The 15540-nt window shown below is 40.3% G+C and overlaps 1 protein-coding gene across 1 annotated transcript in view; it reads right to left on the minus strand.

The window, feature by feature from the left end:
- The window catches only part of LOC114070200 (proteasome adapter and scaffold protein ECM29-like), a 78840-nt gene that overhangs the window by 38424 nt on the left and 24876 nt on the right, over positions 1 to 15540 (minus strand). Inside the window, 14 exon segments of the mRNA XM_027907447.1 lie at positions 1836 to 1941; positions 2696 to 2775; positions 3597 to 3764; positions 5636 to 5753; positions 5918 to 5983; positions 6932 to 7046; positions 7824 to 7878; positions 8946 to 9091; positions 10015 to 10117; positions 10119 to 10139; positions 11902 to 12003; positions 12456 to 12628; positions 13051 to 13216; positions 15092 to 15226. Of these exon segments, the coding sequence (XP_027763248.1) occupies positions 1836 to 1941; positions 2696 to 2775; positions 3597 to 3764; positions 5636 to 5753; positions 5918 to 5983; positions 6932 to 7046; positions 7824 to 7878; positions 8946 to 9091; positions 10015 to 10117; positions 10119 to 10139; positions 11902 to 12003; positions 12456 to 12628; positions 13051 to 13216; positions 15092 to 15226 (1554 nt within the window).

Below are 15540 nucleotides of genomic sequence, written 5' to 3' on the forward strand. Positions count from 1 at the left end.
CTTCATGGCCAATACTTAATATAACAACTTTGAAACAAATTTTGGCTTTGGTCCATCTGAATATCTGATACAATTAATACATTAACACAGATCAAACCTGGAAGGACCCCATGCACGCAAGTCATACACAAGTAGCCAAAATAAATGTTTCTATATTCAATAATTAAGGAAATACTCGGGAATTGTTGTATATCCAGGAAAAATCCTGAATCACCAAGAATAAGCACAGCAGGAAAAAACCCCAACATTTCAAAATACAGAATTTCCAAGGTGGTATGGAAATTTTAACTGCAAGGGGCCTGAATTTCATCTGCTTAATACTTGTCGTGGTTTTGCCCCCTCAGCCCATCCCTGGGGCTGATGATGGTTTTGTCCAGGTAATTTCCGGACAAAAAGACCAATCAAAAGTCCAGAAGCGCCTTTGCTAATTACATCTTCAAGAAAACGGAAGAGAAGGTTGTTAGCGCAGTTGGAATTAGAGTAGCAGCCATGTAGGGGAGAGGAGTACCGGGCCCGAACAGGGCCAGACTCCCTCCTCCCCTGGCTTGGGCCGGGGGGGGAGCAGGTGCAGCACTGAAGTCCTCCCTTCTCTCTTGTAAGAGAGTGAAGAGAAAAAAAAGTTTAAAAGACGGACTGCTTGGACAGAAATCGCTGTGGAAGAATTCCAGCCGAAAGATAACGGAGCTTCCAAGGTCGGAGCTGGCAGCCGAAGCTGCAGCAAAGAAAAGTAAAGTGCGAAAGGGGGGAGGCTTGTTTCCCCCCTGCCTTTCTGCTTTCTCTCCTTAGCAGGGAAAAGACTGAAAAGTAAACCCTGCTACTTATAAAGTGTGCTGGAGTAAGGAAACCTCCCATGCAGCTGATAAAAGAATCTGTGGATGCACTAAAGAGAACCGAAACTTCATAAAAAGAACTGAAGTGAGGTAGAGTCCTGGTAGAGATTTGCAACCCTGAGGGAAACCTGTGCTGGAGCAGTGATGACTCAGGTGAGATACCGAGATCCGTGCGTGTGTGGATCTATACTGCTGTTAAAGTTTTTGTGACTCTGAGAAATCTCATGCTGGAGCGAGACGGCCCATGTGAGATATTGGAATCCGTGTGTGTGTGGATTCGTGCCAGACCCATGCCGAGAAGTCTATCAAGGACTGTTCTCCCATGGAGAGGGACCTCCATAGGGAAACAGGGGTGGACTCTTAAACCATTAGCCCCTGTAACCTTATGGAAGAAGATCCATAGTAAGCAAGTGTCCCCTTGCAAGCCTATGGAAGAAAAACCCTTCAGGACCTGAATAATCTCCAACCTTCAGTCTTAGCCCAGGAGGGGGGTAAGCCCAGCCCCAGAAGCCAACACAGAGCGAGAAGAAAAGAGAAGAAGTTCCAACTGCAATGAAAGTGCTACTACTGCTAAAAATCGGTTACTAGAGGGAGAGAACTGGAACTCCAAAGATACAGAATGAAACTACTTCTTCTCCTTGGACTAGTATAAAAAGGGAAGAAGTATTTCTGTGTATATATTGCACTTCAACTTGAATAAAAATTGTTATAAATATAGTTCTTTAGTTTTTAACTTATTAGTAGTTTTTATTTTACTAGTAATAAATGTTTATACTGTATTCCCCAAGTCCTGTCTCCCTTTTGTCTGCAAATACCTTCTCTCAACTAGTAGTAATTGTGTGAAGAGTGGAAAACAAAATTGACCCAGAGCAAAACCACAACAATACTCAACACTCCCACTGGCTTCAAGTTGACTTGTCAGAGAATCTCTCTTTAAACATCTCAGAGCTGGATCACTGTACTGCTTTTTGTTGAAGATTCCTGTTCAATTCTCAGTTCCATTACCTTAATGTCATCTTGCACTCTGAAGAGGATTTCCCAGATCTCTGGAAGCTTGTCTATAATGTCATCCAAAGGTCTTCCTCTTAATAAGTCATTTAGTGCCAGACAGCTGCAAACAAGGAATTTAGTTTCTTTCACACAGTGTACTTACTTGATATAGGTATATGCACATCTATGTTTATAAATACAGGTAAATGGTTAAAAAAAATCTGACAACTGTTCCACAGTCTTTATTTTCCTCAAGCCCTAAACCTGCTCTATCATAAGATCACCTCCTTTAGCAGAGAAAAAAATGTTCAGTCATTCAGGTAAAACCTAAAACCACTGACAGCAAATGAGAAAGACTGCTGTGATGAAAACTGCTATTGCAAACATTCCAGTTACAAAATTCTTTTAGATTTCTTTTCTGTAAATACAGGATAAGAAGAAATCAAAATGGTATAAAGTCTGGAATTGAAATTAAAATGAAAGATTTCAACAGAGTATCATCACAAACCATTAAAAACAAAAAGCAGCTTATTAAAAATGGCAGCCTGCTACCAAGTACGCAATCGTCATATTGACAATTCTAAGAGAAAGTAATATTTCAGGACCAAGGATAGGCAAGAAATTTTTGACCAGAAAACTCATTCTTCAGAGAACATTGCTTAGTATCAAGCTACATGCAATAAAAGATTTTAGGCTCAATTACACAAATAGCTTCAAGATTGTATCATACTTCAAGGGTGGGTTACAAGACTGACCTTTATCTTGATGAATGGACATGTCCTCTTTCCCCTCTCAACTTCTGCAGGCTAACGGGTTTATGGTGAAGACAAAATAACAGAGTTCAAAGACAAATCTAATACTTTTTCTAGCAATACCTGGGTTCTCTGATCCTCCACAGACTGCTTGTTAGGTTACTGATCAAATCCTCAAGAATTTTCTTCATGTACTTATCAACCTATTATTAAAAAAGAGAAAAATAATGAAATAAGCACAGATTATGCATCCTTGTCCTATAGTCAATAAAAAGAGAGTCCTTTTTGATAATAAAACCTACTTTCAGCCACATCAGATGAAGTAATTCTCACCAGAGTCGTGCAAACTTACTCTGTGCTTTAGACGTCTTTCTCTGCATCGCTTGCTTAACGAGTCCCTCAAGGTCTTTAACAACTGCACTGTTAAAATGCAACACCAAACATGTATTTACATGAGAAGCAATTTTGCTTTGATGAGGGACCAGAGGGAATGACTTCACATTAAGATCAGCTTTCCTAGGAGAAAATATTTGCAAACCCAATTCCAGGCCTTGCAGAACCTGGCCAAGAGCATCTTAAGAAAATCACTTATTCCTGAAATATGTCTGGGAGAAGTTCTCCTTAAACTGATGGAACAGTGTCCTTCCATGGGCTTCCTCCCACTTAAAAATGGAGGAACTATATTTAGATGCTCTTGTTTAGGAAGGCATCCTAGGCCATAAGGATTCATGAAGAGCTTATCATAAGCAAGATCAAAGCAATATCGAAGTGCAGAAAGACCTCATTTTAAGTAAACCATAAATTTTAATACTTGCACAAACAAGGTCTGCAATATTATTTCACATATAAGAGGCAGTGTGAAACCTCTGTGCACCCCCTAGCTCATCCATGGATTCACACACCTCTTTCTCCATAGGGCAGGACCTTACCCCTTTCTGCACAAGATCCAGCTGTCCCAAGAGGATCTCTGACACACTGCTGGTTGGCAGCAAACCTACCATTCCCCACTGTATTGTTCACTCACCACAGACTTGTCGGTGACCAAGGCATCCCAAATGCTGGTCATCGCCTGTCGAATGCCCAAGTTAGGGTCAAACTGGTAGCGGTAGAGCTGGGGAAGAAGTTGGGGCAAAAATGGAGCCAGTTGCTCTCCAGCCTTGGTAGCTATCACATTGAAACCAAAAGCTGCTCCCTGAAATGATGACAAAGGAGTATTTGTTAGACCACTCTGCTCACTCTCTCACTTACTGCTCCCGGGAACACCAAAGTCAGGGGCAAAGTTGATTGACATAGTGTAGATTTAGACCAAATCAAAAGGAATAGAATGGTACTAGAATTGGCCCATCCTCAGGGCTACAGTACCACAGTGATCTCAAGCATACAGTCACAATCAGCAGACAACATACTACTTCAAAACTTCCTTCTCTCCAATCTGTATTTCAAGACACCTACCTCATTTGCAAAAGTGGTACTGGTGAATTAAAACTATGAAGATTTAAATATGTTCTTCCAAAAGAGATTCTTTCTCGACAAAACTGGTGAAGGTGGGTCACTGCTTGCCTAAAATTCTGCTGCATTTATAAGAATTAGAATAACATAGGAATGGAAAAACTACGAATAAAACAACTCCACTTTAGCTCTAGAACCTCAAATTTCTGAGGATTATAATTTTTCATCTGTCTATGTTTACTTTAAACTCAAGTATTCTTCCATGATCTCATTTCTCCAACTGCCACTTCCACTGTCAATTCTAATACAGTGGAACTGATGCTTTCCTATGAAATCCCATGGGATTTTGCCAAATAGCCCAAGAAGAAATTACTCAATGCAGGCAGTGCAGTGACTCCCTTTAATAACTTATGTTTCCTGACTTGCAGTGTCAAAAGATGCCACTCAAAATCGCACACTGGGGATTTCGCAGAACAGGATGTGCTGTCCAGGTTAGTCTAGTCAAGCAAGAGCAATAAAGACACACTCTCAGTTATGACCCCTGCAGTGGAGAGCAAGAAGTTGTGGAAAGTACAAGGAAAATGGAGGTATCACCTGCAAGGCCCTGAACAGTATGCTCTGCCCAGCTCTTGTGGGGTTTAGAGCACAGACTTTCAGATGCTCCCTTCAGTGATTCTGCAAATTCTTCAAATGCCAGAGCTCAGCATACACTTGCTGAGTGAATTTTCTGGACTCATTCTGGCTGGTGAAATTCCACAAGGGTCAGGAAACTAACTATGCTTCCATGCTTCTGAAGTCCTAGTGCAAAGACAGGGAAGTCTTGAGAGATGTGCTAACTTGCCAAACTCTGGATGAAAACTAGGGCTTGTTTTTTGCACTAAGTGGTGTTGCCAGAGACTCAAAAACTTAGGTAGCAAGCATGGAAGAGCACAAAAGGTGCAGTATAGCAGAGGCAGTTACACAAGTCTTCTGCATCCAAGCACACAAAAGGTGCTCTGCCTGCTCCCAGAGATAGAACAAGTTCTTCCATGCTTCTGTAAAGCCAGTGCAAAGAGTCCCATGTTAAAGCTCTGAATAGCATAATAAAATCTTCCAATTTATGATGCTTCTTTTTTCAGCAGGAAGTGGATCCAACAGTATCTTGGCTTTGTTTAAGGTCCCAGTAGCTTTAAAATATCAGAACTTCAGTTAAAAAAGGATACTTTCAACAACAGTGCTTTTTAGCAACCTATTGCTGATTACTTGTTGTTCTGCCAAGGTCACTTTTCTCTGGCATTCGAAAATTCATGCAGTTTTGAAAACATTATCACTGTTAGAACACCCTAAGACCTGTCTTCTAAGAACATTCAAAAAACAAAAGGAAAGGATCACAGTTGATTCAGAGGGGAACATAGGATTATATGAACACTCTGATACACCAATGTTTTGTAAGGATTTCAGGTAACCCTTAATTTTTTTTCTCCAGCTGGTAAATTTGCCTTTGTCCTGACACCAAAGAGTCAATGCCCTCCCCATGCAGTTATCCATAGAACATGGAAGCAAAGTTAGAGAAATGCAGTTGTTGATTCCAGGGTTCACAGTGGGAATGGAAGTTGTACAAAAGCAGAGAATTACCTTGCGAGAATTCCACATGGCATGATGGTTGGCCAGGTTCATGAATTTGTACACCAGGTCTGGTTGATTAAGATCACTAGCCAGTGAACAAAGCTCCTTGTAGGTAGAAAGACCTTGACTTTAAAAAGCAGAAGGGAAGTCAGTGTGACTATTTTTAGCTACAGAAATACTACAATACCTAATACCTTAGAGAACAAGAAGAAACAAAAAGCTCAGGAAGCAGATTTATCACCAAAGAATACTGTTTCAAGTACGGTGTGTCAAGACTGTCAGTAAACTTACCCATCTGGGGTTTTGCTCAGACCACCCTAAAACACCACTGTTTCTCCAGTCATCTCATGTTTGGCTCTGATAGAAAAGAGGTCCAGTATTAGCTTTACCAAACTCTACCCTTGAGTAGACTGCACACTACAGAACAAGTAATTTGTTTTTCTTTATTAACTCAGTAACTTGATATTCTTTCAGTTCCAATACCATAAAAAAACATACAGTTGTGCAAAGCCACACACATTGCAAGGCATCTCATTAACCTGTGTCACCTGTAATGTTAAGGAGAGCTGCAGCAAGTGAGAGTTTTGCTGTGCAGTCAGAAGGTGGAAAGTCAAAACACTGAATGTTGGATTTTTTATTTCTGCTCAGTCAGTCATATAATGGACTGCAAATCTCTATTTCAAAATATAAAAGTACCATTCCCATTCATCTAGTTTCTTCCCATTTACCACCAATAAATCCCTACACTACCAGCCTAGGTTTTTATCATTCACAGCGGTCAAACACACACCAGGTTAAGACAGGAGTAGGCTGTTAAAGAGCATTTCCAGCACTGACCATCATACAGAACTCACTGCTAGTGATTTAGACCAGCATTTTCCCCACTAAAGCTGACAAGTGACCATTAACAACACTTTCTCAGAGAAAGATGCATTTCAGGCACAAGCAAGTCCCCCTTCTGCAACATTCACGATGTGCAGAGTTGCTGGAAATAGTCATTGTTCTTAGTAGTTACACAATGCAGCAAGTAGGAAATTTAATCAAACCCCAACTGATTTGAACCGCTTGAATCAGGACTGAAACATTATTCTGAAGCTTTATGGAAAGGAACAAAACCAGAACAACTTCAGTCACAAAAAACTCTTAATAGGTTGAATTAAGAAATGTCCCAATTTGACTCTCTGGGAATGGATATTGGCTTGCCCTTGGCGACAAAACATCTCTTTCCACAAAAAAGAAATGCTTTTGTTCTCACAAGACATAAAGCTCAGAGTACTCTCACACAGTGTTCTGAGTTCACTGTACCTTTTCCCAGTCATAAGGATAACAACAAGAGTAGTGACCAGCTCTTGCTGATCCTGTTCACTTCCTAGTTCGTATATTAGCCCAAGACCTTTTGAAGCAACATCTTGACTAAGCTCTGCAAGAGATTTTATAAAATAATTAAAGATAAGCATTTAACTAAGCATCACACAAATTTAAAAAAACAAGATTCAACCAAAATCAAGATGTAGCAAACGCAGTTCTGTACCGCAGTTCACAGTTCTCCATTTTAGAGCAGATCTAGTCTGTCAGGACACAAACTTTGCATTCTGAAGCAGCAATTGCTTCTGAAGGCATAAACCCCATGAAGTTAGGTGATATCTTGACACAAATAATGTTATTGCAGGTTTTGACACAGCAGGAAGAGTTCCAAGAGCCATAGTATTCTGACACACTTCTGGCACTCGAAGTCCAGCAATATTAATGGTAACGCTCTCTTTGGTGAGGTTTGCATAGACTGCTGGATGCCACCCTTCCCCCTTGCTGACATCACAGATAGCAAAATGTCCTAGTCTGAAGAGGTCTCAGTGTTCCTGTCCATGCAAAACTCTGTGATACACATCTTGCTGCCCAAAGCAGAGCAGAAGTAGTACCACTGAATAATTTCTGTTATTACAGTCTGGAGGGACAAATGCAGAGAAATATTTGTGCTTGTTTACCAAAACACACAAAAAAGTTGTGCTTCTTATCTCTGCATGTGGTGCCTAGAAAAGAAATCATTCCTATTAACATCAGAAACGGGACTTTTCTACAGTCATTTTTCAATGCTGACTGAAAGAGAAGGTGTAGTTGACTTTTTGCCTGTTCAAAGATTCCCCCTATTCTGTTAAAAGCCCATCAAAAGACAGAACTCTTAATATGTGATAGTACTTACCATCACTATCTGACAGAATTGAAACAAATGCACTTTGAATATCCTTGAGATGAGACTGTAAGAAGAGAAAAGGGTCATTATTTTGGATCCTTTGTCTGGTCTCCAGGCAAGGCCCTAACAGATAAACAGAGGCTACTCTATCAATGGAGTTGTTTATTTGACCTACATCTACAACAAGAACCGTCCTTCTTTCCTGACCAGTAAGTAGCAGCCTGGCTGACACTCACTGAAGATAACAGTTAATTGTCCAGTACCCTTTTTATAAGCTACCATGACATTAGGAAGCCACATTTTATTTTCCTTGCCTCATACCTGGCAGCAGCACATCACAAATCTGCCTTGCAGCCAGATGGGGCTTTCTTCACCCCCAGACTAGTGAGTTTTGCCAACCCCTCACAAGGTGCACTGTTTAGATGAGTGCAACACGCGCAAGGTTTTACATGTAACAGCTTACATCTGCAAAGCACCTACTGACCCAAAGCTCTTTATCATTACCTGGAAAGCACAAAATTGTTACGTGATCCTATCACAGTCTGTAGTACCTCTAGGCAGAGAGAGGACATTTTGGCTGGGAATGCATTATAAAGTCTCTGTATAGGACCCTTCATGCTCTCTCATTACAGAAGGGCACTGCAAGTATGAGGTTGTCATCAAGGTGTACTAGAAATACACCATACATAAAGCACATCGTACCTGCTCCCAGGTACCAAAGTTGTGATAAACTCTGTGAAACAAATTAGTCCAATTCTCCCCCTTCTTCCCCTCCTAGACCTCCTTTTATATTTTCCAAATATGAATCCTAGAAACTATAGAGACATCAATCTCTTTTTCCCAAGGGAAGATGTGCTGCTACTTCATCTTACAACAGCAACTTATGCTGAGCTTACTCTGACTTGAGTGCAAGTCAGACGTTTACAAAGGTGACAGTTTTGTTCATCTGCCAGTTAGTCTGTTCCTCTATTAACAGAAGATAAGCCATGACCCAAAAAGACCTCAGTAAGGAGCGCACCAGCACCAGAGGAAAAGAGGTAAGGGAAGTGAAGGGGAAGAAAGGGACAGAAACGAGGCAAGAAGCAAAACCAGGGGCAAGGAGCCAGTGTCAGGAAAAGGCATACTTCTTACCTTAATTGCTTTGTGTGTGCTCAGCTTCTTCACCATTGACAGAAGCCAGATGCAAGCTGCCTGCCTAGTGTGCAGGTTGGGGTTGATGATGTGCTTGTTCAAAATAAGGTCCAGGACCCAGGGAACCACATCATTCACTTTCAAATCTATATGAAAGAAAGAAATAGGGAGGGGAGGGGGAGCTTTGAGAATTATCCATACCCATTTTTAATGTCAAAATAATCTGCAGCAGCAATGAAAAACCTATTAAGCCCATGAGTACTCAGGCAACACTTCAATCTCTGCTTATTTAGGAAAAGCCTTCACTGGAGTCACTGGAAAGTATTTCTCCTACTAGAAACACTGTCCTTCTAATCCTTCGTGAATGTGTTTCAGAGCCTGTGGCCAAGACGAGGTACCATTCATATTACCTAAGGCTCAGGGCACTACTTTTTTTGTTTTGTAAGGACTCAAAATTTCTAGAGCAATGGCAGGGTTCAGTTTCTACCCCATGCTGTAAGTACTCAGCTTCGTGTACACTGGAGATCTAAGACCACCCTCTCACCATTAAAACACATGTTTGCAGGTCTGAGGCTTATATATACAGCTGCCTGGTTTGAAGTTAGCATTTTCTCATGCTTGTATTCCAATAGTACAGAACCTTAATTCTTACATAGAATTTCTGCATTTAGTGCATGGAAATGTCACTTAATCATATCACTAGAAGCTGTTGGAAAACACTTGCAATATAATTTTATAACCCTGTTTTCCAAATGTAATTTTAAAAGATTCGTGTATGTTAAGAACTAACACAACATGGCAAACCAATAAGAAAAAATAAAACAAATATGGAGTCAAGCAGCAATGACATTTCATTAAGAAGTTATTAAAACAGCCCACAAAATAATATCTTCTCCCCTCTGAGTAGATGGACTTGAAGAGGTGAAATGACCTGTATATAATACCATACACAAACACAAAATGTCTCTTATGTCTACTGTTATAAACCAAACAGCACAGAACTGAAGTTATGGAGCTCAGTGTTAGTCCAGGTGTTTCCCAAGCCAGCCTCCACAATAGGAACGCCTACCTGAAGGAGGGATATATTCCTCCTCTGTGACTGTCCATGCATCACGTGCAGCCACTGAGCTGGTTCCTACTGCAGCACTGGTAATGGTTTCACCAACTATGAACCTGCAGTTCTATTTGTTTGGCCTGGAAAACACATTAGAGCATCATGGACAGTACTAACTCAACACACACCAAAATTTTCATAGTTAATATACAAACAGTCCCTCTCTCAACCCCAATTGTCATCATTAATTTGCAATAAGATCAACATATTTTGGTGAGCTTCTGACCCACTGAAATTGATGGAAAAGAGGTGATGTCAAACTCTCCAAAATGAATGGTAAAAGCTAAAATTTTCACATTTTTTTAAAAGCATACACAGTATTGAGTAGTCTCTGCATAAGTTCAACTTAGTGAAAAGAAAGAACTGGATAGATAGGATGAAAATAAAACAGTTAGAACGAGACTGCCAGTGATTAATGAAAATTACTCCAGTTTTGTTATAGTACGTAGTAGTAAAGGATCTCCTGTAATTCCATCCAGAAGTTGATCTTTTAAAAGATGCAGAAAACTCTTTTCACTTTAAAAGAATTCAGACAGTACTTTGTTTTGTTTCACTGTCCTTACACTATTCTCTGGGCTTTCAAGAACAGTACATGTAGAACTTTGTTACTTTCCTGTAATTATTTATGATGAATCTTGACTCGTAAGAACTCATTTCCATGCCTCCTGAGTACCTTCTAGATTGCTTTCCTTACTGTCTGGAAGGACAAAGTTCAGGCACTTGGAAAAGTAAGCCCTTAGCTTCCTGCAATCTAAGATAAATTGTTTTTTTCCAAGTACACCTTTTATAAAGGAAGTTGCAAAGTCCCCATGCAGTTACAGGAGAAAAACACAGCACTCAAACATTTTATGTTTATGTACACAGTGCTCCTAGTATTCTAAGTATAGTGATAGGATAGTAGATTAACGACTTGAAAGAGTAGGTTTAGATTGGATATTAGGAAGAAATTCTTCACTGTGAGGATGGTGAGGCCCTGGAACAGGTTGCCCAGAGAAGTTGGGGCTACCCCATGCCTGGTAGCATTCAAGGCCAGGTTGGACGGGGCATTGAGCAACCTGGTCTAGTGAGACGTGTCCCTGCCCATGGCAGGTGGATTGGAACTAGGTGATCTCTAAGGTCCCTTCCAATTCAAACCATTCTGTGATTCTTGCTTGTTTGATCACAGCAGATTGGAGGACTCAAAGAATGCCTGTCTATACTCAACAGCTGCTTCTACAATGCAGAATCCTATGTCAGTATGAGCAGCTAAAGGTAAAACAAGTTGTAAATGAAGAACATTAAAAAAGCTCCTTGATAATTTATTTTTGCTATCTGGCACACTGTAACGTATAACAGCTCTGAAGTACTGTGCACTACAATGATGCATTAAGATGGAGAACAGATACATACACTCCTATAAACGAAGCTTCTAATTCAAGTGAGTTGTATTAGCAGATGTAGTTCAGATAAAATATATGTACTTATAGTACCTACTTTTAGGGTACTTTTGAAGGAGAAAGTACAGACCTACAGCTTCATTACTATAAGATCTTAAGATTTTACATATATAGTGTGTAAAAAAAAATCCATAATCCTCCTGAAGGGGAATGTGCATTTTACTCAGATTATGACAGAGACCTTGAATGCCAAGTTTTTAAACTGCATGTAAAACACTGTGGTATAAAACATTTTAGCAGCCCAAAGTCTACCTCTGCTCTCTATTTCAAGGCAGCTTTAAAAAACCCAGAGGCACTATTACAAAAAGACAACTTCCCTTGTAAATCTGGCTCTAGAGTATATAAAAAGCATCCAAATAGAAATACTCACTGTAGTATAAAGGATAATACATTTATAGTGTCTCACCTCCACAGAATCCATTAAATCCTGCAACAGTAGCTTCTGGTGAGGAAAATCTTCATCTCCCACTGGGAAGTAGCCTAATGTTTGTATTGCTCATTCCTTCATCTTAAATACAAACAAAAAATCCAACACCGTCACATAACTCTCCTGTAAATTCAGGAGATACATTTTAAACCCACTATTTCTCACCCTTGCTGAAGTTCTGTTTAAGCTACCAGAAGTCACACAAGCTAGTGGCTTATTTGATCAGTACACCTCTCTTCCAAAACACAGGCCTCTGAGGATTATTTACAAGAAGATACTCCCCTTTTTCTTGAATTAAAATATGACTATTCATATTTTCATCCCTTAAGTCTCTACTTATAACTGCAGAAAGCACATGTGATCAACTGCTGGACAACATTGGAAGAATCCTTAGCCTAACTCTGACTCAATAAGGCCAACAACAAGCCTAATTCCCTTAAATGAGGTCGAGTTTGGCAGCGAATACATACACCCGGGGATGAAACATTCAAACACATTCAAAAATTAATCATAACACCACAACAAAATCTTGCCTTATTTGTTTCTTTGCTAGAAGGGATCCGGGCCAATAAACTTTCAACAAGTTGTAGCTTTGTAAATCCTGTTCCTTCATTGGGAATTGGCAGGGGGTCGTTCCTGCCAATCTCTCCAAGAGCTGTACAAGCAGCCACCACAAGGAAGAGAGAGGTGCTGTCCAGGAAAGAACCTACACGAAAAAGCAAAACAGAATGACTCAAATTTATACTATAGATTAGCAGCTGGCAGGCACTTGTATTTTACCCATGCAAGAAGCAAAGCATTTCTCTCTTCTGGAGCTGGTAGGAAGCATTATGCTAGAATAAAATCAAAGGAGAAACTGAAAGGAACTGAAGCAGTGGCACTGCACGTAATTGTGCTATGTGGTCTGAGTTGAGTCTACCTAGGTTTTGTTGAAAAGGCTTATGTCCATATAACTTACCAGATTACATTCTTACATACTTTAAATTCTATCACAAAAATTGAACTCAAGATTACAGTTCTATGGGCTGAGTATCTCAGAAAATATCAGAAAAATCAGAAAAATTCTCAGCCTCAAATGGATTGAGAAAACAACTGTTACATGCAGCAAAGTCTTACACAAGAAGTTACCTATTGTCTCTGTTGTTGACTTTATAAGTTATTCTTGTTCCGGCATGACTGCAGTGTTTGGTTGTTCTATGTCATGTAGCTCCATTGTTCTGATTTTCCCTTTGGCCAAGTACCTTCCTACTGTAAATCCCAAAGCCAACAAGGATCCATGTAGGACCTCCGGGCACTACAGACAACACCAACAGTGCAAAAAATCTTTTTTTCAAAGTAAGTGACACTTTGCACAAAGCACTGATTTAAAAACACATATGGACAAGCCAGATCAGAGGGCACCCTGAAGAATGCAGAGCTCTAACACATAAGGCAACAACAGACAGTTTGATATTGCTAGTGCTCTCTGAGGAGTGGAGCCCTTAAGAAAAAATGCAAAGGTAAACTAAGATAATACTACATTGTCTCTACTTAAAAAATGGACATACTCAGACTAAGGGGACATATTGTACTCTGGTAAAAAGCAGAAAAGGGGAATTGCTCTAGATTTGCATTGCTAAGAATGAGAACACAGCTGGCCTACTCTGAAGACAACGCCTCTATACAGTTTGGTAGGCTACAAATGGTGAAACTTAATTATTACAATTAAATGTCAAGAAAGTCACTTTCTCCAATGCTGAGACTATCTAATGACAATGTTCATTTCTAGAGGTGAATTCTATCAAAAGGATTTTGTGCAGAAACAAGGTTGTGAGATTTAAGTGCTACCTTGATTGGGGGAAAAAAAAGGATGGAGCAGAGGCTTAAACTTCAATTAGTTCACACCTCTGTTTTGTATCACAACCCTACAAAAAGTTGCACCAGCGCAACTGTGCTGCCAGAATGGGACCTTTAACCTAGTTTGGCCACCAGGGACTCTTCCTTGATGTGGTCTCACTACAGCAAAACCAGCAGAAGATGGGTCTACACTTCAGCTATCCCTAGCTGTACTGATTCAACTGGTTTTGTGCATTTGCAGCAAATAAGAGCTCTAACTGACTCAGATTCAAAAAGGCATAGGAACACCCTGCTTTTTCTTTTTCCTTTCACAGTTCACACTGCTGTTCTCAGACAGGTTCTGTGAAACTTCAACCACAGTTTCCTAGGTGACACGGGCAGAAAGCAGCAGTGGGGGGCTGGGACTTGTCTATGCTGGCTTCATAACCCTACATAAAACTGAGCAATGGCATGGCTTTGGTTCACAGGTACAGCTTTCATAGATTCAAAATAAATCATGTTTGTTAACTATGACATAAAGCGATAAACACTTCTTGTCAGAATTTGAATCTGTCACCTGCAATGTAAAATGGTGGCCCATAAAGTCCTTCAGAGAGACTGATACAAAAACATTTTCAAGAAATATAACCTGGAATGCTACTCCTTTGCCTCCCTTTTGGGATTCAAGACACCAGCACAGAAACTTGCCCAATTTGTTTACAGAACTCCTTTTCCCTGCTTGTAGTGGCAAAATGGAGAGACAAGAAAGAGGGAAGAAACTGCTGGAGTGAAGGAAGGCAGGCAAACCCACTATGTGGAGATACAGATGTGGAGGGCTGCTGAGCAGTCCATGTGGAATGAGAGGGAAGAAACCACAGCCCTAACCCAGCACAAGACCCTGAGGCAGTGAGGACCCAGGGGGCAGCTATGGCTCAGGAGGGGAAGAGTTAAACATTTAATAAGTTAAACATTTTCTAGGTTCTGTGGGTACCTGCAGATGCTCAAGAATAAGGAATTCGTAAACTGTTTGAAGAAGATAGTGTGATCCATTACCACTCAATGAGACATGGCTATTTAGCTGGTTAAAAACGGTAAAATGCACGACAGTGCTTTGCTTGGGATGTGCCTCCAGGAGACCCTCCTACTGATCTTAACAACAGCTTCAGGGATTAATTTATTTAAAGACCTGTTCCACTCACCTACAATAAAAATCCCTTATCATCCTGTCAGAAGCCAGCTTCTTAATTTTACACCCAGATTAAGGCTAATACAACCTTGACACTGTGAGATTCAAATATCCTATCTGTTACATGACATGAATAAAAACAAGGAGCAGACAAAGGAAGGTAGTTACATGGTTGTCTTTTGTCATCTTGATCAGTTGCTCCAAGGCTGCCCTAAGCTCATCTCCAGACGTGGTAGACATCACAACAGAATAAAACAGGGCTGCAAGCTCTCGCATTTCCTCTTTGTTAGTGTTCATCAGACTCTGTGGGAGTTTTAAAAAACAAAACCAAACCATGAAATATGGAAGCAGCTTCTTGTACAGTCTGTTGATAGAAAGATTCAATATACAGAGACAACTGTCATGCAGCTACATAAGTAGTTCTTAACTCAGAAACCACTCTTTAAACCAACAGCATTATCAATTTGTGAGAAACAAAGCCCTCAATTCAGCAAAGCATTCATTACACACTCAGCTTTTTGGAGGAAGATGACACTAGCCACAAAAGGGCCACCCATCAGTTCTGTGTTAAAATATGCTGATTGAATTCCTGGTCAAATTTTGTCTTCAGCTTAGAG

The sequence above is a fragment of the Empidonax traillii genome, unplaced genomic scaffold, assembly GCF_003031625.1.
Source record: "Empidonax traillii isolate 1590-97213 ecotype Southwest subspecies unplaced genomic scaffold, ASM303162v1 scaffold1468:size105214, whole genome shotgun sequence".
Classification (NCBI taxonomy): Eukaryota; Metazoa; Chordata; class Aves; order Passeriformes; family Tyrannidae; genus Empidonax; species Empidonax traillii.